Source organism: Colletotrichum chrysophilum (genome assembly GCF_026319265.1).
Source record: "Colletotrichum chrysophilum strain AFK26 chromosome Unknown scaffold_33, whole genome shotgun sequence".
Taxonomy (NCBI): Eukaryota; Fungi; Ascomycota; class Sordariomycetes; order Glomerellales; family Glomerellaceae; genus Colletotrichum; species Colletotrichum chrysophilum.
This window is the reverse complement of record NW_026517320.1, coordinates 286,289-314,238: the sequence shown is the minus strand read 5'-3', so window position 1 is coordinate 314,238 and position 27,950 is coordinate 286,289. Positions and strand designations below refer to the sequence as shown.

Sequence of the window (27,950 nt, the reverse complement as noted above, 5' to 3'; positions counted from 1 at the left end):
CCTCCAGGACGTGCCAAATCCGGTAACTCCCGGAAGCGTTCAGAAAATAAAGACGTCATTTAGTTGAAGGGTGCCGTTCCCTGGCCCTCGGCATCTGGCTCGTTGGGCAGTTCGTAGTACTTGAGGTATCTGGCCTCCGCACGGTGTCTTGTCGTGTCGTCTAATTCGCCTCCTCCGACGCCGTTTTCCTTGCCGGACTTAGCCTTGGCGAGGACAGAGATAGATCCAGGACTGTAAAATGTTAGCTTACATCCTCACTGATGTATAGATCATAGAACCCTTACCCGTAGATCTCCCGGTCAATGGCCAAGAATTGCTTCATGGCATCCTTGCCGCCCCGCTGTTGAAGGTACGACAGGTAAATGTGGTACAAGTCCTTCTTTGTTGAGGCTGACAGGCGGCTCTTGCTCCGAAGCTCATCAAAGATCTGCTTGACACGCTCGGCATGCTGGTCCTCAACCTCGGTGCTGGTGGCCTGCTGGAGCTCAAATTCCAGCCACCTATCCCAGAAGACGCGGCTGTCGGCATACCACTGCACGTTCTTGAGGAACACGTTACGCGCCTCTTCAGTTGAACCCTTGACCTTCCAGAGGAAGGATGCCCATTCAGTCACCAGCGCAGCCTTGGTGAAGATGTCAACCTGTGGAGAGTCGATCTGTGCCTTAAACACCTCAATGGCAGCGTCCAGTCCGCTCTGGCGACGCTGGAGATGAGCCCATGATGTGATGGCCTCGATGCAGTCAGGCAGGCCCATGAGGATCGCGGCATGAATGTCCCTCGCAATGTCAATACGACCGCAGCTTTCCTCAAAGTAGGCCCACTGAAGCCTGATGCCCGGACGGCTGATGGGCACGAACAGAGTGGCGGCGCGCTGGTAGATGATTCTAACTTCTTCCTCCTTGTCCTCCTGTGCCGACATCCATCTGGCGTAACGGAACCAGAACTCATCGTAGAATGCGCAGGTAACCAAGCATCGCTCGTAGAGGAAGACTGTGCGCGTGAAGTTACCCTCAGACTCCTCAAAGTCGAGGTACTTGCGCCAGTTGACGAGTTGCGGGTTCTCGAGCTCCGTAACGTGGAAATAGGGGCGCTTGACCTCGGATTCGTACGTCCACCGCTTGTTGGTTTCGTTCTGAGTCTGGGTGAAGTATTCGTAGTACATTGCGTCGATCTTGGTGCGGATGTCACGCTCCACCTCGAGTTCTGTTCGCTGCACACCTGCATACTGGGCAGCCTCTGCCTCTACCTCAGCCTTAAAACTGTCGAGCGTCTCGGCAGGAACCAGTTCGGTAACGGGACGGCTGTGAGAAAGCTGGCGGAAACGCTCAAAGTAGCGGGCGTACTGGTGCATCGGGATGTGGATGACGCGGGAAAGGATTGCAAAGATCTTGTCCTGCGCCTCCTGTCGTTCTTCGTACTCAATGTACTTATCCCAGAATGGATGGGCGAGGAAGTCCAGGCCAACACATGTAGCGCCGCGTTCGAACAATCTGGAGAACGGGGTCAGTAAACGGCCAACGAAAGAGGGGGAGGGAGTGATCAAAGCAATAGGGGAAGGCGGGATATACAGGAAGGGGTATCAGAAAAATCAACTAGCGAGTCCAAGTCCAAAGCATTCCAAGGAGAGCGGTATGGTGGAGATGCGACGTGAAGCGTGAAGCGGAGAACGGATGAGATCATCGTCAAGTGGAAATGAACAGAGCCTGGTAAAGTAGTGTGAGAGGGCATCCCAACAATGGGGCTGCTGTTGGCATTTCTCACCGTCGGATACTTGGAGAGGCGGTGGGCATGGCCAGTGTATCGCTCGTTCGAGGTCTTGAGCGGCCGATGAGGCATGCTGTGGTGATGGTGATGTTAAGGGGAAGGAAAGCCGACCATCTATACTTACTCTCTGACGAGGTGTGGGACATGGGTGGTCTCCATTTTGAAGGAGCAGTAGTCGGTCCACAAGTCGACAGAATTGGTGATGCTAGCACATCCTCGCTCGTAGACCTGAAAGAGCGCGACGTGTTAGCGACAGCTCGGGAGCCAAGGGAGGAATGTTTTGCGACGGGATGCGCCGCCATGCGACAATCACGTACCATCTCGGCCGACTCGGGTCCTGCAATATTGAACTCGAGATCGGCGTACTTCTTCCAGTAGCCAAAGAGTAGGGGAAATTTGAGAAGGAATCGGTCGTAGGCATCGCGCAGAGTCCCCAGGGCCTGGGGGCTGGAGTTGCGGTTCAGGCCGCCCTCCAAACCCTCGCAGGCGCGTACAAGCTTCTCCCAGTGCTCGAAGTTATCGGGATCGGTGTCCTGCAAGCGCAACAAATGTTAGCAAATGGCCCATTGGTCGAAACGGCAGGTGCGACGCTGGCGATGTCGCAGTCACGTACCACCTCAGCTTGAAGCTTCTTGATCTCGGCATTCTCCTCATCGGAGCTACCGAAGTGGTCGAAGTCAGACATGATGGGCCTGGCTGGAATAACGAGTGGCGGGGGTTGCGATGGAATTGGCCGAATAGAAAAAAAACCAGAGTCGTTGGTGATGCGCAATACCGCCGAGGGCTGCAGCAGAAGGGAAAGGCGGTTTGCAGATGACAGAATGAAGGCACCTGCTGTGTCGAGGCTGTAGCCGTGGGAAGCGTGGATGGCCGGGTCGAGCTTCAAGGTCGCGAAGAGGAAGGGGGGCTGGATTTTTTTATGAACGGGCGCCGCACTTTCAATACGGGCTGCATGCAAAATGGGGCTGAAGCAGCATGTTGCTGGGCAAAGATACCTGGAGCCCATGTACCATGACAGGTGAACCCTGGCAAGCAGCGCTTTATCAGTGACGCGCGCCGACCAAAAAAGATCGGCCGAAGGTTGGTTGGCGACATCAGGTGGTCGGCACTCCACCAAACCAAGGCAGTCGGTACATCATCCGCTAGTATTCTGTCTAACCTTGGAACCTGAGGTTTGGGAACGCAACCCATCTACCAAGTTAGGTACCTCAGGAACTCTGTTGCCTTGCTAAGAATGTCGGGTAGCTTTTTTACGTGCAGCTGGGCCTGTTCTGTCCCAAAGTACGACACTCTGCAGCAGCTGCAGCATCAAAAGCACCAGTGAAATGCCGTCCCCGTCCCTGCAGCAGCAGCCGTCGCATTATCCGACGATGCCAACCCAACACACTACCGAAAGTACCTGGCAGTGGTTCAGTGCTTGCTTTCCACGCATCAGTTGCCCATGGGAGGTCGCTGTTGAGTGGATCGGCCAGCCATCCATCCCATCCACCCTCTACTGCCACCAGCCCCGGCCTTTCCCACGGAGCCTGCCTGAGATTCCCTGCATAATTTCATCGGATTCTGGCGAACAGCCCGACTGACGGACGCTGTCCACTGTGGAGCTCTTCCCAAGTCCAGTGTTCGCTCCGCCCGTGGGCTGTCGTCTGTTCGCCAAGGCCCCGTCGCCCACCACAACCAAGGTCCTGTCGTCTGTCTGATTTTTCTTTTTTTCTTTTGGCGCACTTCGGCGCGTATTAGGTAAGCGGACGGGCTCTGCGTGGATCCTATTTGACGTCTGATACTCACGAAAACCCTTTCACTTTTTCTTTTCCTCTTCTACATATCAAAAAGGCTTATGATGATCTCCCAAAAATACATGATAGGAAGAGAATGACTGCTCACCCAAGGTGGCGGCGTGATCTCAACTCACTTAATCTGAAGCCTGGCATGCGTAAAGCATTGATAATTCGCCTCTTCCCGTTGCATGGGATTCCCCAAGGCCTGGTCGTTGTCACCTCCGCGTCTCATCTTCATGTTTCCCCCTTTTCCCGCTGTACCCCCACACACTCTATCTATCGCAAGACTCGAAGTTGACGTTTATGCCCATGGTCAATTCCGGAGCACTCCTAAAGTGCTGCTGCGCGAAACCCCCTTTTTTAGCTTGCGCGACTCGCTTTCCTATTGTCTGTCAAGGAGTAACACTTCCTGTCACAGAGGCTCCGAGTCTCCGAGTCTCGGTGACTTTGCAACGATTTTGCATCTCCGCGTGCAATAGCACGAAACAGATGCTTTGATGGCTCTGGTCCTATGAATTGCTACTCTTGTTGCTTTTGACTACACTTGGCATCGGAATAAGTTCATGTTGGAGGTTCAGCTATTTGGTGATCAACAAGGCTGCAATTGTGTACCACGCGGAACTCGAGACCGATGCGATTGCAGAATTCATACCTGAAGAAGTCCTGCCAGGCAGATCGTTCGATGATAAGACTTTCCCATCATCATAAGATGCTTCTGTGACGGCCATAGACAATGAGTGTGCACCTGATAAGAAGAGGAAGACAGGCGTAGGGCGCGATGTTGCCCAAACGCCTTGCCTTCCGGCTACAGTCCCTCAACCTCCCCGACATAGAGATTAGCTTCTAAGGAAGCTATCTGAGAGTAGTGAATATCCGTACAGGCCTCTGTGCTCCCATGATCTCTATATCAAATCAAGGCCAAATCATTTCGGAGGAGTCCCAGCAGCCGTCTTGGCCATCGTATTAAGCGATAGCAAACTGACCGACCTGATTCTATACCGTTGACATGTCCATCAAGGAATCACGCCTTAATCTTCATAGGAACTGGCATTATCGCCGTCTCTCGCCATGCACGGCCATGTCCTGCCCGGGAAGATATCAAAGTATGGCGGCTAAGGCTTGGGTAAAAGTCCAATCACGAGGGGAGCAATGATAGGAAGGAGAGCCTCGCTGGGCCAAAATATGATCCGCCAAGGCATGCCGGATCCCGACTCGTACAAGCTCCTTTCAAGAAGTTCTCAAGTGCCTTCTGGACAGTGAGGCCAAATATTAGCTCTTCTCGAATAGATCCTTTGGATAGTCTTCTTGGGTGTTCGTCGCATGTCCGGTCTTGGCCTGTCTACCAAAGTAACTTCAGGCACGGTGAGGTGACAGTTTCCCTCCTGGTCCCTAACCCGCGTTTCAGCAAGTCGGAATATTTGCAGTTTAACCTCGCCGAATAGACGGCTCGCTTCGTATGGCCGCAGTCTGGCGACCCATTCATATGCTGGGTTCCAGCCGGAAGCATCCTACGAGAGAGGGTCCGCCAGGGCGAGATGGTGGGTACGTACCTGGTGAGGTGCGGAATGTCGACATGTGCAATTTGGGCAGCTTCCTCCTTCGGTGGTCTGTGAGGCTGAAACCAGCTGCCTCCCAGGCGGAGCTCAGGCGCTAAAGGTAGTGGTCCAGCTCTAAACACCTTGTACCTCCGGTGGGACGGACGTCATCCTTGGGCTCCGCATAGGCAACCCAAATCCCGCTACAGTCAGCCACGGCATCCGTAGTTGACCATTTGGCGACCTCAATCCCACTGTGCCGCGGCCACCGCGCATCTCTTGCTCAACGACGCCTCGTTGCGACCTGGGTCTTCTCACACTCGTCTCCAAGACCCATCTCGGCTCGGCCACTGACGACGGCACCCTTCGATGAACGCAAACCAGCTATTCAGTTCAAGCATGATCTGCGACACAAACGCATCACCGAACACCTCAGCCGTACATCGCAACCATGGATTACGCCAGCTCCGGCTCGTGGCCTTCTCAGGTGCCGGCGCCCGAGAAGTCTAGCAAGCTCTACATTCGCGACTATCCCCATCGCTCAATTGCGATCGTTTCGTCCTCTCACGCACTCATCTTCCGTTACAACTTTAACAGCACCGGCGCGGCCGCGAACGGCTCCCTTACTTCCCTCGCATCTACCCGCTCGCGACCCAACGGAGGCGACGGCGCCGCAGCGAAATGTATGGTCGAATTCACTCAGATTACAAAGAAAACATTAGCCGATTACCATTCTTTGACGCCGCGACCGATCTACGGAACATTGGGCCTGATATCGGTGGAAGGAGATGTGTTCCTCTCTGTCGTAACACATGCCACAAGAGTTGCCACCCTTAGGCCGGGAGAGACCGTGGAGCGGATTGCAAGCGTTGCCTTCTTCTGTCTCAACAATAGCGAGTGGGATGATGTGGTTTCTCTGGACCCTTTGGACTCTGAGATGTCGGATGTCAACTCGGTCTATGGCCAAAACCTGAGAGGGCGCGAGGTAACCCTTGAGCACCCGTGTACAGATCTGCGCAAGCTTTTGGGAAATGGAACATTCTACTACAGCACCGATTTCGATTTGACAAACAGACTACAGGACAGGTAAGAAGGACATTCCTGCAGTGCACTTACAAGCAGCTGACAATCTCAGAACGGTGAACTCATCTGTATTTGATATCGACAACTTTGACGACTCCTTTTTGTGGAATTCGTTCATGATTAGTCCGCTGGTTCAGTTCAGGTCCCGGCTGTTGCCCCAGGAGCGCGACGCACTTGACCATTCGCGGTTTCTGACTTCAGCCATCCGTGGCTTCTGCCGTACGATGGCAATCCCACAAACAAGTGCTCCTTTGAGGACAAGGTCAACCGGGCTGCCATCGTACTTGACAGTCATTTCGCGTCTGTCAAGTCGGAGGGCCGGAACTCGGTTCAACTCTCGAGGCATTGACGACGATGGCAATGTTGCTAATTTCGTTGAGACGGAAACCATGTACTGGAGCCCAGGAGGCACATTGTTCTCCTATGCCCAAGTCAGAGGCTCTGTGCCGCTCTTCTGGGAACAGACTGCCGAGCTTATTCCCGGTAAACAGAACATCACCGTTATTAGATCTCCCGAAGGAGCTCAGCCGGCGTTCAACAAGCATTTCGATGAGCTGGAGCGAGCCTACGGCGCTGTTCACGTCGTCAACCTCCTTAGCGAGGGCAAGCCCGGTGAGGCGCAACTCAGCCAGCTGTATCACCTCGCGGTACAGCACTGTCCATTAAGCCAGGTTGGAGAGGACGAGTCTCAAGATCACGCACTACTGAGAGAGACCCACTACGACTTTCATGCCGAGACAAAGGGACCCGGAGGATACGAGGCCGCCCGTCAGATCCGCAGATACATTGAAAACTCTACGGATGGGTTTGCTTACTACTTGGCCGAAGAGTCGGATGACGCTGGCCCGGACGCAGATACGCAGGGCGCCGCGCGGATGGTAGTTGTTCTTCAACAGGAAGGCGTCTTCCGGACCAACTGCCTCGATTGCTTGGACAGAACGAATCTGATTCAAACTCTCATTTCCCAGATGGCCACAGAAGCATTCTTGGGCCACAAGGGGGAGTATGCCACGCAAGACTTCTGGATGAGACACTCAACCCTTTGGGCAGACAACGGAGATGCGTTGTCCAAGATTTACGCCGGAACTGGTGCTCTCAAGTCATCTTTTACCCGCAATGGAAAGATGTCGCTGGCTGGTGCTGTTGCAGATATGCGCAAGTCTGTGCAGCGACTCTACCACAACAACTTTACAGATTCGGCAAGGCAAACGACGATTGACCGATTGCTTGGACGCCTTGTCAACCAAGCGCCAGTTCTCCTGTTCGACCCAATTAGTGATTACGTCTCTGGTGAACTTACCAAGCGTAGTGCTGAGTACTCCTCCGTGCAGGATATTACAATGTGAGTCCGCTCTTTCTTATGACAAGTTATAGTTGCTTACAACTTTAGGTTGGTCGGCACTTTCAATCTCAACGGCCGCACCGAGGGTGTGGATTCCGACTTAGCTCAGTGGCTCTCTCCCGACGAGCTTGGAGATGTGCAGCCTGAAATCGTTGCCGTCGGTTTCCAAGAAATTGTTGAGCTGAGCCCACAGCAAATCATGAACAGCGACCCTTCGCGGAAGCAGCTCTGGGAAAGCGCTGTGAGAAGGTGTCTCAATCAGCGTGCTCAGGCACTCAGAGGAGAGAGATACGTCCTCCTTCGAAGTGGACAGCTTGTTGGAGCCGCGTTGTGTATTTTCGTCAAGGCATCTACGTTGGCCAAGATCAAGAACGTGGAAGGAAGCGTAAAGAAGACTGGCCTGTCAGGAATGGCAGGCAACAAGGGAGCCGTAGCCATTCGGTTTGACTTTGCAAATACCCAAATTTGCTTCGTGACAGCCCATTTGGCTGCAGGTTTCTCGAATTACGATGAGAGGAACAGGGACTATGCAACAATTCATCACGGCCTCCGCTTCCAGCGAAACCGCGGGATCGATGATCACGGTGTGTATCGGCCTTGACTTACGAACGCTGGACTTTGGCTAACCAAGACACAGACGCTGTCGTTTGGTTGGGAGACTTCAACTACCGGATTGGCCTAACCTCGGAAGCTGTTCGTACGCTGATTAAGAAGCACGATTTGGACTTGCTTTACGAGAATGACCAGGTGCGGAACTTCTCCTCGTTGGATTTCCCAGTGCTAATTAATTGTGTTTAGTTGAACCTGCAAATGATTGCGGGTCTGGCGTTCCCGTACTACTCCGAGGCCAGGATCAACTTCTTACCCACTTACAAGTTCGATCTCGGAACCGATGAATATGATACTTCGTGAGTACCTCAAGCTTGTTATACGTTGGCTCGCGACTGACATCCTCTAGCGAGAAGCAACGAATTCCAGCTTGGACCGACCGCATTTTGCGCAAGGGCTCCAATCTCCGTCAACTTGCCTACAATTCAGCACCACTCAAGTTTTCGGACCATCGGCCAGTGTATGCAATTTTCCAATGCAACGTGAGCATCGTGGACGAAACTCTTCGCGATAGGATTAGCCATGACCTCTATCAACGACGAAAAGCCGAAGTTGGCGACTCAACGGCAAACCTGGACTCAGAAGAGACCGACGATGAGGACTTGATTGGCTACGAGGCCATCGAGCCCGGACTGCCTCCAGCCAGTTCTGATCGTCAAAAGTGGTGGTTGGAGAACAAGCAGCAAGCAAGAGCCGATATCAAGCAGCCCAGAGCTCCCGACGGGCACACGACGATTCTGAATCCGAATAGGCCACCAAATCCCTTCACGCCAACGACAGAGCCGGACTGGGTCAACGTTCCGCGGTCGAGACTATCATCTTTTTCGAGTGTGTCGACATCGCCGTATGAACACGTCTACGCACCGAGCGACCTCTCATCGTCTGCAACAAGTACGACGGCTAGGAGGTTGCCTCCACCTTTCGACCCGTCAGCTATGCCAGCTAAGATAGGCAGACTGAACATCAAAGACGAGAAGTCATCGCAGCGAGGGGAGACACCACCTCCTCCCCCGCCGCCTAGAAGGCAGACTGGAGGCATGGCCGCAACTCAAGCAGCCCCATTGACGATGAACCAAGCGCCTCTGATACCCTCCAGCAAGTCACAGACAGTACCACCGGCGGTTCCGCGGCCCTCCTCAGCCGTGTCCCAATCCTCGACACAGTCCAAGAGTAAGCCGGCGCCACCCGTCGCGAAGAAACCAGCACATTTGGCCACGGCGCCTGCATCTACCACAACCGTAAACAACGGCAACGGCTACCGTGATGACGACCCATCAGATGGGCCGCCGCTGCCAGTACGAGCCTCTACGGGGCTGTCAACCACGAGTTCGGGCGTTGGCGGCGGCGTCGCGAGGAAGCCAGTGGGTACACCGGCCAAGCCCCCGCCTAAGAGGGCGGAAACATTGAACATGCCAGGAAGACAGTCTCCGGCAGGGGCGATTGCACTGCCTGGCATGAGACCCAGCGAAGCACGACAAAAGCCCTTGATTCCAGCCAAAATCCAGAGGAAACCAGCACCAGTAGATTTGTTAGACTCCTTGGGCGAAGATAATCATAGCGATATGGGGAGCTGGGAGACGCTTGTCCCCAGTACACAGAAGTAGTGTGACGAAGATTTGAGTTTTCGGGATAAGAAGAAGTCGGGAGCGCTGACGGGCGTCGTTTGAACAAATAGACAAGACTACTTTGGGTCAAGTCGGCTGGTAGGGAAAAGAAAAACAAAAAGGATTCGGCGGATTGCTGTTGCTGTAGCACCAGTAGACATGATTGAACGCCTTGAAAGAATATAAGAACGCGCGTCAGAGAGACGCATTTCTGAGACGATTCTTCAACTGCCGTGCTCCGGGAATTGCCTGGCGTCCTCTGGCAGCCATTGTTCTCGGATCTTGGATGATACTCACAAAGTGCTCTGAGGAGGTGCTATGGAAGCGGCGCCGCGGCGTGGGATGAACCGGGGACCCAACCCAATTGGGTTCCTTGTCTCTGCCACCGGCACACACACACAACGTCATTCAAGCAAGTCTTTACTTCGCCATCTTTTGCAGCAGCAGCAGCAACAACAGCAGCCCACATTGAGCTGATGGATGGACCCTTGAACTCGGTTTCCAAGTCGAGATCCGCATACTTGCCAAATCTCAGCCCTCCCCGTTCGCCGCCTGTCTCTCCACCGCTGCTGGTATCATCAGCGACCATCACATCACCACACCGCTCCCAATCATCTCCACGAGCCACCTGCCCGCCCCTTTTTCAACAAGCAGCCCTTGACATCTGACAGCGGCATTAGCCCGAAGCTGGAGTCGCGAGGCCCAGGTCACGCCCAGGCCCCCGTCCCCAACCACACCTGGAAAAGAGACGCCACAACTTGCAAGGGGTGGAGTGACACCAACAGGGTGACCCCGAGTCGTTGCACGCGCCGCACCGCACCGCCGCACCATCCACCAGACTCTCTTCCTGTGCCTTTCTCTCCACTCTCCAGTGTGCTGCGTGAACCTCGACTTGGCTCCATCTCGTCTTCCGGTTGCGGCAGACCAGCGCAGTCCAGGGGTTCCACAAACCTCACCTAAAAACCCACCCAGAAGTCAACCGGGATAGGGACGTGAACACCTGCCGATCGCGGGGCCAGCGCGATCCCCAAACCAGCAACGTCCAAGCAGCAAGCGCATAGCGGTACGTTCTCATCCATCCTTTCACCACGACTTGAGACTCGCCAGAATCTTTCTTCGCTTGCAAGCGGCGCGAGAGCCGGTCTGCTTCACCAGCACATAGTGTCAACCGGCTCGTCTTACACCCGTCCCATCTTTTTTCTTCCAAACCACGCCTTATCAACCTAAAAGGAAACCAGCACCACACCTAATTCTGAAAAGGGCCTATGCCGTTCCCTCTTCTGCTCCCACGGCCTGACCTATCTGCTTAATCACCTGCCGATCTATCCACCTCCACTACCACCCTCAATCCGAGCTTGGCGGGAAAATATCTGCAGGGTTTGTTGCCTTCACTCCAGGGCCGAACGACAGACGAGACGGACAGGTTCGGTTCGAAACGAAACGACGCCTACGACGACCACAACGACGACACAACACACTTGCTATTGCCAAGCCACCCCACCAGTCCAGCCTAGCCAGCCAGCCTTTAATCGTTTTTATTTCTCTCGCGACGCCTCTCGTCGACCTTGTTGACTTGTTTTGTTTTTTCCTTGCGAGACCTGCATCGAACTACACCACACCAGCCATCATCACCCAACGCCATAGCTTGAACGGATCACCGCCCTTTGGGCTACCAACTGCTACCCCCCCTTGCCTGGGAACTACCGCGCCTGCCACCCAGTCACAAGCCCCCCGTTGACTGCGACGCTTTCTTCTTCCTTCCATTCTAGCGGGCGTTTCCAGACCTTTTTCTTGACACGATATTTCGGCTCACTCATGCACACTTGACGGGCAGGATACATTGCATACACTCATCCTCCTGCTTCTTGCTGTTGCTGCTGCTGCTGCTGTATCTCATTTCTGTTTCATACGCCCGTAGGTGTCTCGCTAGGATCCGTTCTCCCACCCATCGCAAGAGAATCTGCACCTACTAGCAAGACCGGATGACACGAACTCGAGCCTTGACTCGTCCCCTCCACACAAAAAAAACCACACGCACACACACAGTCCATTCATCTTCTGACAATACCGTTTACCAACCTCGAGTTCTTTCTTCTCTTTCTCTAAACTCGTCACCTATCCATCCATTCCCCCTCAATCTTCCCGGACCAACATACCACACCTCCAAGTCTTGGCTCTCATCCTTGTTCTGTTAGCTACAGCTGCCGTTGCTGCCACTACTGCCGCGCTGCTCATCCTTCCGAAGGGTCACCAGAATCCGGGGTTGGCGCCGACTAAATACTCTTGGAGGACCACAACAACAAGTAACCGAAGCACATGAGAAAGGAGATACCAAGCTAGAGGCAAAGCTGCCCGAGTTCAAAGGCGCGGCAACCATTCATCCAGAAACCTGGTCCCGTGCCCCAACCAAGACCTTAAGCCCATCTTGATTCTAATAACCTACACACCCCCCTTTCGACATCTTCACCTGCATCACTGCCTCCTTCTTTTCCCTCTTTCTTCTTCACATACTATACCAAATAGCCTTTGGGGACAAGCAGTATCCAACCGCCGCAACGTGGGAACGGACAGACAAACGTTGTCGACACACACGGTTCAGACGACTACACCTAGTTTTGAAGCAAACCTTCGACGAGCACCAACCTCTCCTCGGTCTTGGAAGCAGAAGAAAGGCCCTCTCGTCCAATATACCAACACCGAACAGAGCAAGGCCAGCCACGCACCACTCTCACGGTCTTACTATCCAAGAGCACGTTTTACGTTACCCGTCGCCGTCTTCTGGAAACTCAAGACGGCCCAAGAGAAATAACCACCGCACGTCGTTTATACACCACTCACAACCCCGTCGATTCACATCACCACTCACACCCGTGTCTTCCTCACAAACCAACCGCCACCATGTCTCTCAACGACCCGTCCATCTCAAAGCAGATGCGCATCCAGATCTGGCGCGAGGAGGTCGCAGCCTCAGCGTCCCTCTGCACCTGCCCGCCAACATCCCCAGCCGCATCTCAATCCTCGACAAACATCTCCCTCTCCGCCTCATCCTCCTCATCCTCCGCCGGCGGGAGCGGCCTGGGCGACGCCTTCTCCTTCCCCCGCGGCGACATCCTCCCCTCCCAGCCGACCTACTGCCCGACATGCTCCCGCCTCGGCGCCCCCTCAGCAATGGGTCTCGAGCCCTCCTCCGCCTACCTCGACGAGATCCAGCACTCCGGAGGCCTGCTCGGAGGCGGCACCTTCGGTGACCGCCGCGGCAGCCTGATGCTCTTCCGCACCAAGCACGGCAACCACGCCATCTTCCGCGGCATGCGCAACTTCGTTCGCCGCATCAGCGGGAGCAGCAGCGGCGGCGGCGGCAAGAACGGGCCCCTCCCGCCACGGGCCGCCGACGAGGCAACAAGCATGTACCGCCGCGCGACCGTCGCCCACCTGGCCGGTGCCAACAAGGCCGCCGCCGCCATCGCGGAAGCCGAGGCGGAAGCTGAAGCCGCCGCCATGGACGACGTCGAGTCCGGGGACGTGATTGGTGAGAAGCAAGCAAGGCTTCGTCGTGCCCAGAGGTTGCTTGTGAGGTCACATCGCAACTAATGAGCTGATGCTGCTGTCGAGTACAGCACATATGATACAATTTACATTAATGGGCGAGGGAAGGCTTGTAATTACGCAACCCAAAGTCAAAGATGACGAAACACAACAGGGCGGTGTCTGGCGTTTTGTATTGATATACTGGTAATTGGTATAGAAACGGACCAGCTTGGGAAATACCATTTTGTTTATCCTTCTGCATCCTTGTTGAAGTCCATCGTCTCGCAAATGTGAGTGCTCACAAGAAGGCACGGAGTTGTGTGCACTATATCATCGCCTTTGTCAATCAAGCTTGTCAGCAATCCTTTGATCACATGTCAAGCCACGTACGCACACAAATTTCACACATTCATCTCACCACCACAGAACACAATAGTTGATGAACATTTGTTATTTTCTTTTTCGTCTTTGTAGACTGAATAGACAGGGGCATTGGGGGGTAAACACTTTCTCACTCCCCGAGAAAACGCAACGACGTAAGGACCACTATGAGGAAAACCGAAAAGAGAACACAAGACAGCCGTAAACCATCCAGCACATGGGGTTAAAGCAGGATTCGCGCTGATGAACAAAAGGAGCATGGCCCTGGGTGTGGGGTTTGAAGAAGAGGAAGGTTGGTAGTTAGCTGCCAAGTAAGAGAGTCCTCAAATCCTCCCAAGTCTCTTGTGAAGGAGACCGTTCCAGACCTAGGTTGAATCCAAGGAATCAAAAAAGGGATTCATGCCACGCATTATTCCTTTCTCCGCGTCCGAATCCCCAAAAGCCCCCCCTTGTGCCAAGATCCCCAACGCGAGTCGCAGATATCATCAGCCAGCTGAAACATGCTGGTCAAATCCGGGTATCAGCAGGTCTGCGTGAGGCGCGACCTACCAACCGAGTAGGCGAGCCATCTCAGTCGTGTCGTCAACCGAGATGGTGTGGTATCAGGGTAAGACAGAACTTAGGAGGCAGCAGGGGTCTCCTCAGCAGGCTTGGGCTCCTCGGCCTTGGCCTCCTCCTTCTTCTCCTCGGCGGGGGCATCGGCGGTGCCAGCAGCGGCACCCTCGGCGTCACCGCTGTCGGAAGAGGTCCAGAGGGTGAGGTTGTCACGGAGCAGCTGCATGATGAGGGTGCTGTCGCGGTAGGACTCCTCGGAGAGGGAGTCGAGCTCGGCGATGGCATCATCGAAAGCCTGCTTGGCCAGGTGGCAAGCACGGTCGGGGGAGTTCAGAATCTCGTAGTAGAAGACGGAGAAGTTGAGGGCGAGACCGAGGCGGATGGGGTGAGTGGGGGTGAGCTCGGTCTGAGCGACATCGGTAGCGCTCTGCATAAAGGCGGCAAGTCAATAAATATGTCCTCTCGAGGGTGCATGAAACCATTAATAGGTGTATTCTCACCTTGTAAGCCTCGTGGGCAGCGGTGGCAGCACCCTTGCGCTTCTCGCCGGAAGCAAACTCGGCAAGGTAGCGGTGGTAGTCACCCTTCCTGCATTGTGGGACACAGCGGTTAGTTCCGGGGCAAGAGCGGATACGGGATGCAAGTGGCGGTGGCATCGAAAAACGTACATCTTGTGGTAGAAGACCTTGGACTCGCCGGTCTGGGCGTTGGGGATAAGGGAGTCGTCGAGGACGTCGAGGACATCCTGGCAGACCTGCTCAAGCTCGGTCTCGATCTTGGTGCGGTACTCGCGGATGGTGCCGACGTGCTTGTCAGAACCCTTGCTCTCCTCCTTCTGCTCAATGGAGGAGATGATGCGCCAGGAGGCACGGCGGGTGCCGACGACGTTCTTGTAGGCAACGCTGAGGAGGTTGCGCTCGTCGACGCTCAGCTCACCGCCCAGCTTGGCGACCTCCTTCATGTAACCGACCATCTCATCGTAGCGCTCGGCCTGCTCGCAAAGGCGAGCGAGGAAGGTCTTGCTGCAGTAGGGATGTCAGTAAAAAGCTGCGCGCAAGATCCCCCCGGCATAAGGGGTGGTGTGATTTGATGGTGGTAGCCCATCGCCGAGGAGGAGGCAGTTCGTCACAAACCTTTCACGCTAGAAGAGGGGCAGAAGTCAGCATCATTTCCTGTCGGGGATAGCAGCAATGAGGTGTTTTGGGGTAAGGGAAAGGCATAGAGTGCCAGTAGAGGCCAGATGCCAGCCATTCCGATCCTGAACCTCGGGATCTGTGCCAAAATTCGACGCGCGGAATGGGCGGCGGATCGAGGATGGTATCGTGGTGGTTGCTGGCGTAGCACAGGCAGGCAACGAGGGGCGGAGGGGTTTTGGAGAGGCGTTGGGCAGCGTGGGGAAATGTTACTTACATCGCCGGAAGACATGTTGAGCTGTGGTTATTTGAGGATGTTGCGATTAGGTAGAGAGTGGGTGGAAAGGGGATAACAGAGGTTGAGAAAGGATATTCTGTAGGCGTGCGTCGGGTTGTTGGGGGAAGATGGAGACGCGGCTTTGTTTTGGTGTTGTAGAAAGAAAAAGGTGTGGTGTGGGAGAGGGAGGAAGGCGGAGGGTGTGTTTACGTGTGACGAATTATTTTGGGAGGGGGAGTCTCTCTCAGAGGGAAGTTGCGAGGTGCGAAGGTGCGAGGCCAGCAGCAGGTGAAGATTTTAGTCGGGTTGGTCCAAGTTCCCAAGTCCCCCTTCCCCCCAAAAGGCAAGAACCCAAGTCACTACCTTACCTCAGGTCGCTCCTTCCTCTGATTCTCTCAGATTGGGGCCGTCGCTGGGGCGGCGGTGCCGTGCCGTCCCTTCACCGTTGTACCTCCACTACTATTCAATTCACCTGGGTACTTTTCCTTTTCTCTCGTTCTTCCAAAGATACCCTGCCGTTTCGAGGGTGCTATCCAGAAGGTATGCCCACTGCTGGTCGGCTGTCCTGTCCAGTCTGCTGGCCTCACCTGCCGCTGCTACGCCCCACCACGTCCCCTTCTGTGAGCTGGTGGGCTGCCCTACATACCCAGCTCGCTGCTGGTCAGGCTCTCGGGGCTCGGGGGGTTCAGGTCCTGGTCCAGGGCATGGGGGCCATGGGCAGGTTCCAATTTGGCGGGAGGGCAAGAGAAACGGGGCGCTGGGCTGGGCTAGGCTCGCCTGTACCTTGGGCCCAAGTTTACTAGGACGGTACGGGCAGAGTGAATGGGCTGGCAAGGAGTACGGAGCGGGGGTTTTGGTCCTCTGTGAGCTCGCTGAGGCTGCAATTCTCTTCATATTTGCTGCTGGGTTGGTGCAATTCACTTTGTCTACCTGACCGACGTTGTTCCACCGGAAGCCGGCTGAGCTCTTCCCTTGTGGCTACCTTACCTCAGAAGAAGGGGCAGGGAGGTCGAGGGGTATGGAACTCGACGGGGACGCCATGGCAAATTAGAATTAGCACATGTGGTGAAGGTCCCTTTGGCGAGCAGTCTTGGGTTTAGCCTCATCGAAGCTCAAAGGCAAAGCTGCCCTGCCGTATCACCAAGTCTACAAGTGGCCCGTCAGCCGGCAAAAGGGGCCAAGCAAGGCATATAGAAGCTACATGGCAGGCCATGCAAAGCTTGCGGCATGATGACATTGCTTATCAAAGAGACCTCGCATCCAATACTGACGGGTCCTGAGAGTTACTATGTAAACATCTCAGGTCCGTTGTTACCGGACAGTGGGCTTCTACACCTGCCACCACTGTCCCGAGGTACTTTCCAAGCTATTCTCGATGATTGAGGCCGCCTTGACCCGAGCCTGAGCTTACCAAAGTCACATCTCCAACATCAAATTAAAGAAAAGAAATGGGCGACTCAACTTGAGCCTTCGGAGGGGGCCATAGATAACCCAGGCCAAGGTCATTTGCTTCCATTGGGTGTGCTCAACTGAAACATGTGCTGGGCGGCGTTCGCTGGTGGATGAGCCAGCGCAGCACTGCACAGCATAGCACACAGCACAGCAACAAGAGCAAGAGGGTGGGGGGTGTCATCAGGAACAGGCCAGCGAACACTGTTGCGTAGATTTGCCTGGAACAAGAGAGAATCACCAGAGAGAGGGGGGAATCACGAGACAGGAAAAAAAGCACATTTTTGCAGCAGGTGCGAGATACGTACAACCAGGGTGTGTGGTGAGGCAAGAGCGGGGAAGCAGCACACTCTGACAGCACCAGCACCAGCACCCACGTCGTGAGGGAAGGTAGAGGTGGGTCTGGAAGCCGCGAGGACCCTTGAGCCAGTGAGAAGCCAGGGTTTGCTTGCTCATGCTTGCTTGGGTTTTGGTGCTGGCTGTCGTCCTCACTGTCATTTTCACCTCTGCCCAACCCAACATTTGAACACATCGATGGCGTAACCTTCAGCGACACAAGTCGACATTGCACAGACACATGGACTCATTAGGCTGCCAGTCGGCCTGCTGACGTACAATCGATGGAAGTCCTCCCGGGTTCCTGGACTTCTTGCTGCTAATTACGCCAAAATGCCCCTCCAGATTGCCCGTCATCTCTCCACCAGTACCTCGGGAATTCCTGGTCTTGAGAATCTCCTGCACGGCTCATCTCCCACCAAACCTGGGAATCCGGGGGATGATTGACATGTACAATGTCGAATGCCATCCAATGTTGTCTCGGATCAGCGCCTCATCCAGGTTGTCTCGAACTCAATGACAAACAAGCACAGCCAAACCTGTGACTCACTATCGACCTTGCCATTCGTTTCGACTCGTGCGCACCTCGTCCATCTGGAGGCACATCTTGGTTATATCACGGGTGCGGATCAAGGGAAATTGACTGCTCGCCAAAGCGGACAAACAGACGATATTATGAGCTTCAACGGACCCCGGGAAACAATCTAACGGGCGGTAGCTCCGATCATTGGAAAGACTCCCATGGCAAACAAATATCACGAGAGACAGTGTTGCGCATCGCCTGCTCATGTCGAATTCCGGATAGGCGTCTTCTCTCGTGGCCAATGACTTCAAACAAGCGCGCCTCTGTCCTCGATGCCCGTCTCGCAGACCGGCGCTCTGATGCCGGGGGAGGCAGCCACTCGGCCGACTAAGCCACGATCCCACCCGGCGAGCCGTCCAACCACAACGGCCCCTCTCGACCGCCAACCCTGCTCTTGCGGCGGCCTTCTCTGCATCTCTCATGCTGCTGGTCCGCATGCTTCTTAAGAGGGCAGTGCCGTGTCATGCACGAAACCTCTTTGCCCACCAGTTGTTCGCGCCTGCTCGTGTACTGCGGCGCAAAATACCCGATCGTTCATCAAATTTGCTGTCGTGCTTTCGATCTTGACCCCAAAGAAACCGGTTTCAAGCCTGGGGTGGTGGAGATGCCATCCATACGATCAACGCATCACCCGTCATCCCCGGCCGTGTCTCTCTCTAGTCTCTTCCCCTCACAGGCATCCCAGTGAGTGAAACGTCAAAGATTGAGATGTCATCTCTGCTTCAGACCCGGCAGCGACGAGACGGCGACAAGCAACCGATTAGACATCCGCCTGGCCGGCCCAGACCGGGAGCTCTGATGATCTCACACACTTTAAACCTCTGATCTCTGATCTCTTGGCCCATCCCACCCCTTTTCATCCCAATTTTTCTTCCTCGTCCCTCCCACCCTCCAACGTCGCTGCCGGCCATCACAGCGCACACACATCAGTGACTCACATCCAGCACCGCCCATGGGCAGGATCTCCCCCCTCCCCCTCCATGCATTCGGGTCGAACAGGCGACTCGCAGCCGCCCAATAGGTCCCAAGGGTCGCCTTATCGCGTGGCATCCTCCCAGGCCTTGTTCAAGTCGCAGCGCCAAACCAGAAAATCTTCCGCGATCCCGACCACCGCAACCCAACAGAGACACCTGTGTGCGTTGGCAGTGCCAGGCTCCTTCTCCAAGCCCTACCCTTTTTTACCTCGACTTGCTTAACACGAGGGGAGAGGAGGACGGGGGTACAGCTTTGAGTTACCCCTCCCATCTTCCTTCGCTACCCCGGCATCCCGTCTTTCTTCAAGTGGCATGAACCCTTGACCTGGGCTATAGGTCCAAAGATTCATGCGAACAAGCCCCAATGGAAGCTTTGGTGTTGCTTTCCAGCAGCCCAGCGTATGATCACTCACTGGAGACGAGGGGGAGGGGGAAGCATCAAGATAAAAAAAAAAAGTCTCCGTCCACGGTACCGAGGACCGCGCGCAGTATGTAGAAACCGAAAAGTCCGCGAGGAATTCAACGTGAAGGGCCACTCGAATCCACCCGGCCTGCTGTTCCCGGCGCGCCCACATATTGCTGCTGCTGCTGCTGACGAGGTAAAATGGTACTCCGTCTCTCGCGTGGCCACAGCTTCTTTCGTTGAACCCGTGTCGTGCGTGTCTCGGCCAACCCCCACTTCAACGCCGAGAGGAACTGCAGCTCAGCTTTTCTAGAACCCGTGGAGAGATATGACTGCTGGAAGCCCTCCAGAAGCAAGCCGGCCAGTTTCTTTTCTTTTTTCTCGTATCGTGGACGCAAAAATAGCGTGGCCTACCAACGGCCTAGACCTTGCATCTCGTCAGGCCCATTCTGCTCTCTCTCGACGATGACTTCGTGCCCAAGTGGCGAAATGCGCCCGCGCCCTCTTACTACCTTGACTGAGTAATGAGCCCACCGGATGCCGTCCTTTCCCCCTCCAGCTGCTGATTCGCACTCCCGGCGGAGACCTGACTTGGGCCACGCCTCGGGTCTTCCGCGATTCAAGTCCAGAACTACGCCAAAAAGGACTGCTGAGGGAATTTGATCGTGTTCTGTTACAACCTCAAATGCTACGAATCCCAGGTATCTGAGGACGAGAGGAAAGAAAGAAACGCCCGTCGGCCCAACCAGACGCCTAATTGCCTTTTTTTTTTTTTTTTTCATCGTTCCGTTACAGCCAATCATACAGTTGCCCATACAGTATCGCGTTACAAGCGCCGCTGAAAAAGTGCAAGCCAGAGAAAAACCATGTCTGCGCCAAAGAACCGCCTCCCGCGACTAAAGCTCATCCGAGGCTACGCCGCCGTGTCCGCCGCCGTACTTGTCCCGCCCCCAGTTAGCCGGATCGCCGCCGGGGACGCATAGCCCGAGCCGCCAGAAGTAATCCCTGTGAGCGAAGAACAGCTGCCAGAGCTTGAGCGGCGTCGGGAAGCCCGGGAGTCTCTTCCTCAATGACCTCTCCGTCTCAACTTCTTCCCCGTCCTCCTTACCCATACCCGCCTCCTCGATTAGATCTCGCGCTGTGGACTCGAATAGTCCGCCGTCCCCCTTCGTGATGCATCTCGAGTCGCTGTCGCCGCGGCAAACCAACACGTCTTCTATCGACGGCGACAGCTCCGACTTTGCAATGTAGAACTCGCCGGCGTGCGGCTTGTATCCCCACTCGGTCAACGGCAGCAACGGCACGGGGTCACCAGCGTGCGTCACGCGACGGTAGGTCCTGTTCATCGCGTTCCGCTCCTCCTCATCCTCCTTGTCAAGCCCGAAGACGGTGTCAACGTAATCGCAGAGTCCCTGATTGCCAACCTTGGGTTCCCCAAACGTCGTGACGATGACATCATCCCATCCGAGGGACACCTTGATCTCCAACGCCGCGAGCATCGCCACCGCTCCGCCGAGACTGTGCCCGACCAGGTGCACGGGATAATCGGGGTACTCCTCCCTCAGCCTCTTCAGCTCCGGCAGCACGAGCTTCCTCGCCTGCCGCCATGACGCCAGGAACCCCATGTGCACGGTGCAGTCCTGGCAGCGGTGCTCACGCGGCGGCTCTTCATCGCCGTCGTCTGGCGACGGGTACGGGACATACTCCTGCGGGATAGTGCTGAGATCCACGACGGTGTTGGTGATGCTGTACGTTCCGCGAAAGGCGACGATGATGGCCTTGTCGCCGACCTCGCCCTCGAAGCGGTCCTCATCGCCCGGGCGGCGCACGCCGTGGTCGACGGCGATGTAGCCACAGCTGTCGCTCAGCAGGACGCCCGTGTTCCATGTCGTGACTAGGTTGAAGGAGGGGAATTCGTTGCAGCGCGATACGCAGGAGAAGGGCCGCGAGATGCCCGAGGTGCCGACGCAGTAGGTTATGTCGACGATGCGGGAGGTGCGTTCGAGGGAGCGGAATAGGTCGACGGATATCGTTGGGGGAGTATTCGCGGTGACGGGATCGAGGCCGAGGATGGGGTGTTGTTGCGAGGGTTCGGTGGGCGTGGCGGTGGCTAGAAAGCCGAACAACGGCGCGAGCTGGAGCGGACGTCGCATCGCGAAGGTCGCGGAATCGATCTGTGGTGTCTTTCAAGTGTCTTGATGAAGTGCAGGCTGTGGTTGATGATGATCGAGGCCGCGAGACATTGCGCGGGGGGGTCTGCCACTCGATGCAACGATGCCGGGGAATGGGCGTAGATAATTATAAAACGCAGCTCAACAATAGGTAGGAATGGGGTCGAAAGAGCAGGTGGGCAACCGAAGCGACGATGACCACGTTAGAACGGTCAAGCAAAGCCCGTCAATACCTGACCTTCCAAGCACACATGATGGCGACTGCACATTGTGAGCGTGCTGCTTGGAAAGGGAAATTGCGTCGTGGAGGGAGGATCTGCGACGACGCAGCAGGACAGGATACCGACGTCTCAGACTGATCTCGTGAGGTGAGCGTGGTGAGGTCATACGGCCATGCAGAAAAAAAGGACGAGACAGCTTCCCGTTGAGTGGGAATGCGGAGGCGCGCCAAAGCGACGATTGCCGACGTATGGTTGGTCCAGAGTGCGTCGGTCCCTGGAAGCCCGCTGGGGAAAAGCCTGGGGTTGGACTGCTTTGCCCCGCGAAAGTGTGCTGCCAGACGCATCTAGCCGGCATGGTAATGCTCCCCCCTTCAAAAGCCCACCTGCCCAACTCGTTGGGGAAATTCATTTCAGCAGTCTCATGCGAATGTTAAGGTGGATGCTCACTCAGGTGGGCGGGAAGTCTATTGATTGTTCTATTTTCGTCAAGTACAGTTGTGTCGTCGGACAAGTCTTCTCGTCTCATCGTGATTCGGGGGGAAGAGTATGTTGGCCCTCCCTGTTCCTCTTAGGTTCATACGTCAAATCTCATGCCAAGGTTCGATCACCAGGCCTCAGCGTCTGTTCCATCTTTCCCATTCTGGCTGTTTGCTTTTTTTAATGTTCATCTCAACGTGACCCTTCTTAACTGCTGGGTACGGGCTGGATGCTGAAGAATTTCGCTCGGATGTCGTCCGAGTTGGATGTGCATGCAACGGCTCTCCTGGCACGCCTGTGCGACCGCGCAGACACTCCGCTGGCGGTGCCGTTGCATACGAGAGGAACGGATGCCGTTCCGGATGCCTCATAATCGGCGGCGCTGTAGGTGGCTTTAGTTGTTGCGCGAGAGCTGCCAGGCAGGTCCTCATCAAGTCACTTACCCATCATCGCCTGGGCAAACCTTCTCGATCACAGTGATGGTGTTGTTTTGCCAGATAAATTGCACCATCGAATTCTCGCAGCTATATCTTGGCGTGCGACCGTCGCCTGATACCGGCACGGAAGAGGCGTTGAGGTGGCATGGCGTGTTGAGGGTGGTGCTGTCGTCGTTGAAGGTGAAGTCCAGCGAATCTGCCGTCTGGCCGTCCGCAGACTGGGCGGCAAAGTTCTGGATCTGGAAATCGTCCGGCAGGTTGCAGTTGCCTGCGTCCGCCATGGCCATGACGGAGTCCGGGACCGCTGCCATGTAAGAGACCATGGCCTGGGCCGCAGGGGCGGCGGCAAAGAGGAGGGACAACTTCATGATGACTGGTGGTATGTGTATAGTATCTAGCTGGGGTTCAAGAGATGGAGATATGAGCCTCAAGTGAAGGATGTCAAGCTTAGGATAGAAGAGACGAAAAGTTTGGATGAACGATGGAGCGTGGAAAGGCAGCAAGCAGGGTGGTCTATAAACAAATCCCAGGCAGATCCTCGCGGTCAGGTCCTTCCAACTACGTAGCTAGCTTCACGTTTAAATACGAATTGGTTACTCGCAGGATCAGACCCAGAAAGATCTCCCTCCCGCTGCCCTAGCGTTGCTGCGTGCCTTGCAGACTTCTTCAGGGGCCCGGGAGGGATGAGCATGGCTAAACATCTCCAGAGGCGCGCAAGCTCTCTGCAGATCCTGATGCAATCATCCGGTCCGGCCGTGCCTACGGGAATGGCTGAGTTGAGGGGTTGGACGAGCATGACTCCAGTTTAGGGGAAACAGCAAGCACTGCCGTCATTAAAGATGGAGCACAGGGCGAGGAGGGAGAGGAGGTTGATGCTCGCTTGCATTACACGCCGCAAGCTCAGCGTTGCGTCCGTTGGTCGTTTAGCAGTTGGTCCAGGGGAGCCGCTCAGCCTTGATTGGCCGCTGGGTGTTTCATGTTTCCCAGCATGGCATCCTTACAAGCAGGACCTTCCAACGTCCTTGCTGATGTTGATCTCTTTCGGCCCCCCTTTTGGGTAAAGGCCAAATCCTGGCTGAATGGGCCAATTCACTCTCCGCCATTTATGATTCGGACGGCATTGTTGGGAGGCGGTGTTCAAGGGGCTGGAGACTGGAAGCTGAGAGGTTGGGGGCTGGGCTGTCCGCGAAATAAGATACCCGTACTTAGATGTAGAACAGGGCAGCAGGAGACCAAAATGCTTGATTGACAAGGCGCCAACGCGCGGCTCTTTCCACGGCAGACTCCTTGCCGATTCGGGAATCACGCATGTTGGAAGAAGCAACCATGCTGAACTGGCAGTGGGTTTTCTCGCGGAGGCTCTTACGCTCGAGGGCAGATACGAGCTGCATGCGGTGAATCGTCGCCTTCAGTCGAGGCACAGCATTCGATAGACTTGTATCTAAATTTGTCCCCCGAAAGAGTGTTGGTCCATGTGGAAAGTCGGTGAGATGAAGCGACAACAGCACTGAGAGACCGTCTAGAACAAGGTCGCTGAACCTTAACACATGTATGCGTATCAACCAGCTGAATCTGTTAAGGATGCTCACTTGCATCTGGATAGCCAACGGACCAATCAGAAATCATCGGCGATAGCTAGCAAGCCAGCCAGCCAGACCCCGCAGCAGTGCAGCAGGCAGCGGCCAGATCTGTTCGCCAAACCCCAAGGCACGTGACCACACAAACCCACTCGCGGAATTTCGATTCCACCCCGAACTTTTTTTTCGGAGGGACGCCTCTTGATCTTTGACCACCACGACAATACTAACCCGACAACCCAACCGTCCATCAGCAGCATCAAGATGGCCAAGGAAGCCCCCGCCCGCACTGGTCTGGCCACTGGCCTGAACCACGGTCACGTACGTCGCCTCGCAATCCCGACCTGAAGAGGATTTTCGCGTCCCCCGATTTTCTCTCGATCGATCGACTTCCGAAGAACTTGAAGAAGAACTTGTCTCCGAAAGGGGAGGGGGATTCTCATGAGGACAAGGAGTGAACATCGATCGAGAGCAAAGAGGAGGAAGAGAATAATTCTCTGAAGGATACATGACACCGCTTCGTCTCACCTCGTGGAGGATCTCTGCACATCATACCCTCTCTTCCACGAGGGGAGCGAGCACCCTCGCTTTTACTGCAGAAGATGGACGCTGACCGGTTGTGATTTCCCCCAATATAGAAGACCACCGCTCGCGTCGTCAAGCCCCGTGTCTCCCGCACCAAGGGCCACCTCAGCAAGCGCACCTCTTTCGTCCGTGACGTCGTCAAGGAGGTTGCCGGGTAAGTTCACCATAATCCCCATTTTAGTAGTCTGGCGGACGACTGTCTGCCAATTCATGCAACACGGTTGCTAATCATCACTCCCCTCTTCAGCCTCGCTCCCTACGAGCGCCGTGTCATCGAACTCCTCCGCAACTCCAAGGACAAGCGTGCCCGTAAGCTCGCCAAGAAGAGGCTCGGTACCTTCGGCCGTGCCAAGAGAAAGGTCGAGGAGATGACCCGCGTCATCGCTGAGTCCCGCCGTGTCGGTCACTAAACGGAACAAATCAAATCAAAATCGGGTTTATTGTGCTGCACTACGGCAAATTTTTTATCGGGGTCCGTTTTGGGCAACAAAAGTATCAAATGGGTATAAGGCGTGTGGTCACAAAAGTGGTCTCTTTCCCGGGAAAGCTTCCTCACGGTTTCTGATGAAGGCTGCTGCATTTGCATCATGGGATAGCATTGCAGCTTCACGACAAATACCAAAATTTCAAGCAAGCCCGTTGCTGCCTCGATTTGCTACTTCATGAGCTCGGTCTCGCTTGTGCGATGTGACTTGTATGATATGATTGCCTCTCTACATGCTAAATCATCGGAAGCATTGGTCTCATCCCTCTAAGCCTTAAACTCCGCCCATGGATACCGCGCACCGTCCGCACAGAGCAGCGCTAGATGCTTTACATCAGAAGGGAAAACAACTCCATCTACTTCTTTCCAGGGAGCTTAAGCCACTTGGGTAGTTTCTTGGCCACACTACCCTCACCTACCTCGCTCTTCTCTGGCTTAGCCGCTGCGGCCGCCTTCTGACCGTCGTCTTTCTCATCTACGTACTTGGGTACGTCTGGTACTGTAATGTCTTTGGCCCTCTGCGCAATGTCACCCTTCAGGAAAGGCTTCTTGCGAATATCCGCCGGCACGCTGTCATCCCAAACCAGGCTCAGAAGAACATTACGTGTGAGCTTGTAGTCGTGGATGAGCCGGTTCTTGGGCGTGTTCTCGTCCTTGATCACGGTTTTGCTGCCAGGAATCACCAGTCTGAAAGCTTGACCCGTGTGTGCCATTGCTTGCCTCACTCCTTGGTAAAGCGTGGCGCCGGTGGCCTCGTGGCCGAACTCCCACTGAGCAGAGGTGTTGTCGGGAAATCTTACTTTCACGACAACTTTCGAAACGGACGCTAGCTTTGCCTCCTCTGCCTGAGCCTGTGCCTCCAGTTCTCTGTCTGATAGAAGCCTCTTGTTCTGGGAGCTTTGCTGAAGTCGAGCCTGGTGTAGTTGTGCATGTGCGATCGTCGGCGTGTAGTCGTTTTCTGATACATCCGCAAGAGCAGCTGCTGGTGTTGTGCCGCTCGGCGCCCGGAAAACACTGACGGGTTGCAAAGGATCGAGAGGTTCGGCTGGGTCCACGTCCATTGCTTCAGGCTCTGCCGCTGCCTGGTTCGCCGCCTCCTGGAGCGGCGCTTCTTTTGTTTGTTGGTTTTGTGAGTCCTCCGTACCCTCCATCGATGTGGGCGCTTCCTCGGTGGCAGTCTGGGCGGCTTGTTCAGTCGGCGCCGGTTGCGTCGCGGGCTCAAGGGCGGCAGCCTCAACCTGACTATTCTTCTTCGCCTCGGCCTCAACCTCGGCGAAGAACTGAATGATCTGCTCCATGGCGTCAAACAAAGTCTGCTCCGTCTTTCGGAAGGACAGCCTAATCAGGACACTGCCTGAGTTGTATCCAAGTTGCGACAGAGTCTTCTGGAAATCCTCGAACGTCGCCAGCTCTCGACCCATGATGTTGAGCACTGGCGTCTCGTAGTACATCTGGCCGCTGCCAGTTGCTCCTCCGCTTGTCGTCTGCGCGACGCCGCGCGCGGTGATGTTGAGGTTCTTGCCTTGGCTAACACCGCTCTCGAACTGGCGCAGAACCTTCCATATCGTGAAGTCGCTCGGGAGTTTCTCAATCAGTCGCCCGTTCGGCGCTGTGTTTGCTTCGGGCATCGGCAGTTGGAGGGCGACCGAGACGGCGGAGGGAGTGTTCGACTTCTGGACGAGCTCAAGCTTGGCGCCGGGGCTGAGACCGCTTACTCTCCAGACGATAGACAGATCGACGGTCTTTTGCTTATGTCTGCCAACTGGTTAGCAAGTGGTGACAAGGAATTTCTTATGGTTCTCTGCGGGTGCGTAACATACTTGAGGATGTACTTGTCGCTCGACAAGTTCAGCTTCTTGCAAGCCTCTTGCAGGACATCTGTCATATAGGTGCCTGGGCTAACCTTGACGGTGGCCCTCCGCAGGTCCGAGCCGATTACCACCACATGCGAAGACATTGTGGTAATATGATTCTGGTGTTTGATTTTGCAAGATCGTATCCGACAGCGGGAGAGATGTTGGCCGTCGTGAGGTGAGGTAGGAGAGGTTGGCCTTTAGCTGTTGTATCAGGGTCAAAGTGTCGTTGGCGGGGTTGAACGCTCGGCGGGGGGCAACAGCAATGTTGCGTCAAGCTCTCGCGGCTTGTATTAGTGATGGAAGTCGGCGGAACAGTGAGGAAAGTGACGGCCAGGCACTTGGCAGCGGTATTGTTTTGTCCAAGGCCGGAAAGGCGGTATTCTAGGGTAAGAGATTGTATAAACCAAAGACTTTGTCTTGCATTCAGGTTCTAAGCATAGTCGAGGTACCTACTTCTCAATGTAGGTAGGGAAGGCGGGATACGTGAACAGGCCAGGCAGACAGGAGGTAGTCAGCAGAGGCAACCGGGGACGTGCATCATCGCTGAGCACTCACTGAGAGCTGCCCAGCCCGGCAGCAAGCTCGGGCCAATCAGCTAGCTTCAGCCCGCTGTACGTGGATTTTCCGACCGCTTCGGCCGCGCCATGCGTGTTTGCCTTGCCCTGCAGTAGTAGCAGAGCAGTGGTGTACCTCAGCATTCCGATCCCGTCAACCTCCAATTGCAGCTCCCACCTGCCCATTCATCACGACCACCTTCGACGCAACACCAGGGCTATCCACAGCCAACCCCGCGATACATCACGACCTGATC

At 55.3% G+C, this 27,950-nt stretch overlaps 8 protein-coding genes across 8 annotated transcripts; 3 read left to right on the top strand and 5 right to left on the bottom strand.

The window, feature by feature from the left end:
* Positions 1-59: 59 nt before the first annotated feature.
* On the bottom strand, positions 60-2,449 carry COL26b_005140 (uncharacterized protein; the record flags this gene model as incomplete). The annotated part of the gene is made up of 5 exons (XM_053177996.1): positions 60-231; positions 285-1,490; positions 1,889-1,992; positions 2,082-2,297; positions 2,378-2,449. 5 exons carry the CDS (start codon positions 2,447-2,449, stop codon positions 60-62), a joined length of 1,770 nt encoding a protein of 589 aa, XP_053038116.1.
* Positions 2,450-5,525: 3,076 nt separating this feature from the next.
* On the top strand, positions 5,526-9,712 carry COL26b_005139 (uncharacterized protein; the record flags this gene model as incomplete). The annotated part of the gene is made up of 6 exons (XM_053177995.1): positions 5,526-6,160; positions 6,210-7,499; positions 7,548-8,083; positions 8,137-8,246; positions 8,298-8,407; positions 8,458-9,712. The coding sequence occupies 6 exons, from the start codon at positions 5,526-5,528 to the stop codon at positions 9,710-9,712; spliced, it is 3,936 nt and encodes a 1,311-aa protein (XP_053038115.1).
* A 2,898-nt stretch (positions 9,713-12,610) lies between these two features.
* Positions 12,611-13,303, top strand: COL26b_005138 (uncharacterized protein; the record flags this gene model as incomplete). The annotated part of the gene is made up of 1 exon (XM_053177994.1): positions 12,611-13,303. One exon carries the CDS (start codon positions 12,611-12,613, stop codon positions 13,301-13,303), a length of 693 nt encoding a protein of 230 aa, XP_053038114.1.
* Positions 13,304-14,240: 937 nt separating this feature from the next.
* COL26b_005137 (uncharacterized protein) lies at positions 14,241-15,601 on the bottom strand (the record flags this gene model as incomplete). Its single annotated transcript, XM_053177993.1, has 4 exons — positions 14,241-14,603; positions 14,677-14,764; positions 14,845-15,194; positions 15,587-15,601. The coding sequence occupies 4 exons, from the start codon at positions 15,599-15,601 to the stop codon at positions 14,241-14,243; spliced, it is 816 nt and encodes a 271-aa protein (XP_053038113.1).
* A 4,626-nt stretch (positions 15,602-20,227) lies between these two features.
* COL26b_005136 (uncharacterized protein) lies at positions 20,228-21,484 on the bottom strand (the record flags this gene model as incomplete). Its single annotated transcript, XM_053177992.1, has 1 exon — positions 20,228-21,484. The coding sequence occupies one exon, from the start codon at positions 21,482-21,484 to the stop codon at positions 20,228-20,230; it is 1,257 nt and encodes a 418-aa protein (XP_053038112.1).
* A 923-nt stretch (positions 21,485-22,407) lies between these two features.
* COL26b_005135 (uncharacterized protein) lies at positions 22,408-23,005 on the bottom strand (the record flags this gene model as incomplete). Its single annotated transcript, XM_053177991.1, has 2 exons — positions 22,408-22,582; positions 22,644-23,005. The coding sequence occupies 2 exons, from the start codon at positions 23,003-23,005 to the stop codon at positions 22,408-22,410; spliced, it is 537 nt and encodes a 178-aa protein (XP_053038111.1).
* A 1,473-nt stretch (positions 23,006-24,478) lies between these two features.
* Positions 24,479-25,209, top strand: RPL36 (60S ribosomal protein L36; the record flags this gene model as incomplete). The annotated part of the gene is made up of 3 exons (XM_053177990.1): positions 24,479-24,535; positions 24,853-24,953; positions 25,047-25,209. 3 exons carry the CDS (start codon positions 24,479-24,481, stop codon positions 25,207-25,209), a joined length of 321 nt encoding a protein of 106 aa, XP_053038110.1.
* A 430-nt stretch (positions 25,210-25,639) lies between these two features.
* On the bottom strand, positions 25,640-27,240 carry COL26b_005133 (uncharacterized protein; the record flags this gene model as incomplete). Its single annotated transcript, XM_053177989.1, has 2 exons — positions 25,640-27,038; positions 27,104-27,240. 2 exons carry the CDS (start codon positions 27,238-27,240, stop codon positions 25,640-25,642), a joined length of 1,536 nt encoding a protein of 511 aa, XP_053038109.1.
* Positions 27,241-27,950: the final 710 nt, after the last annotated feature.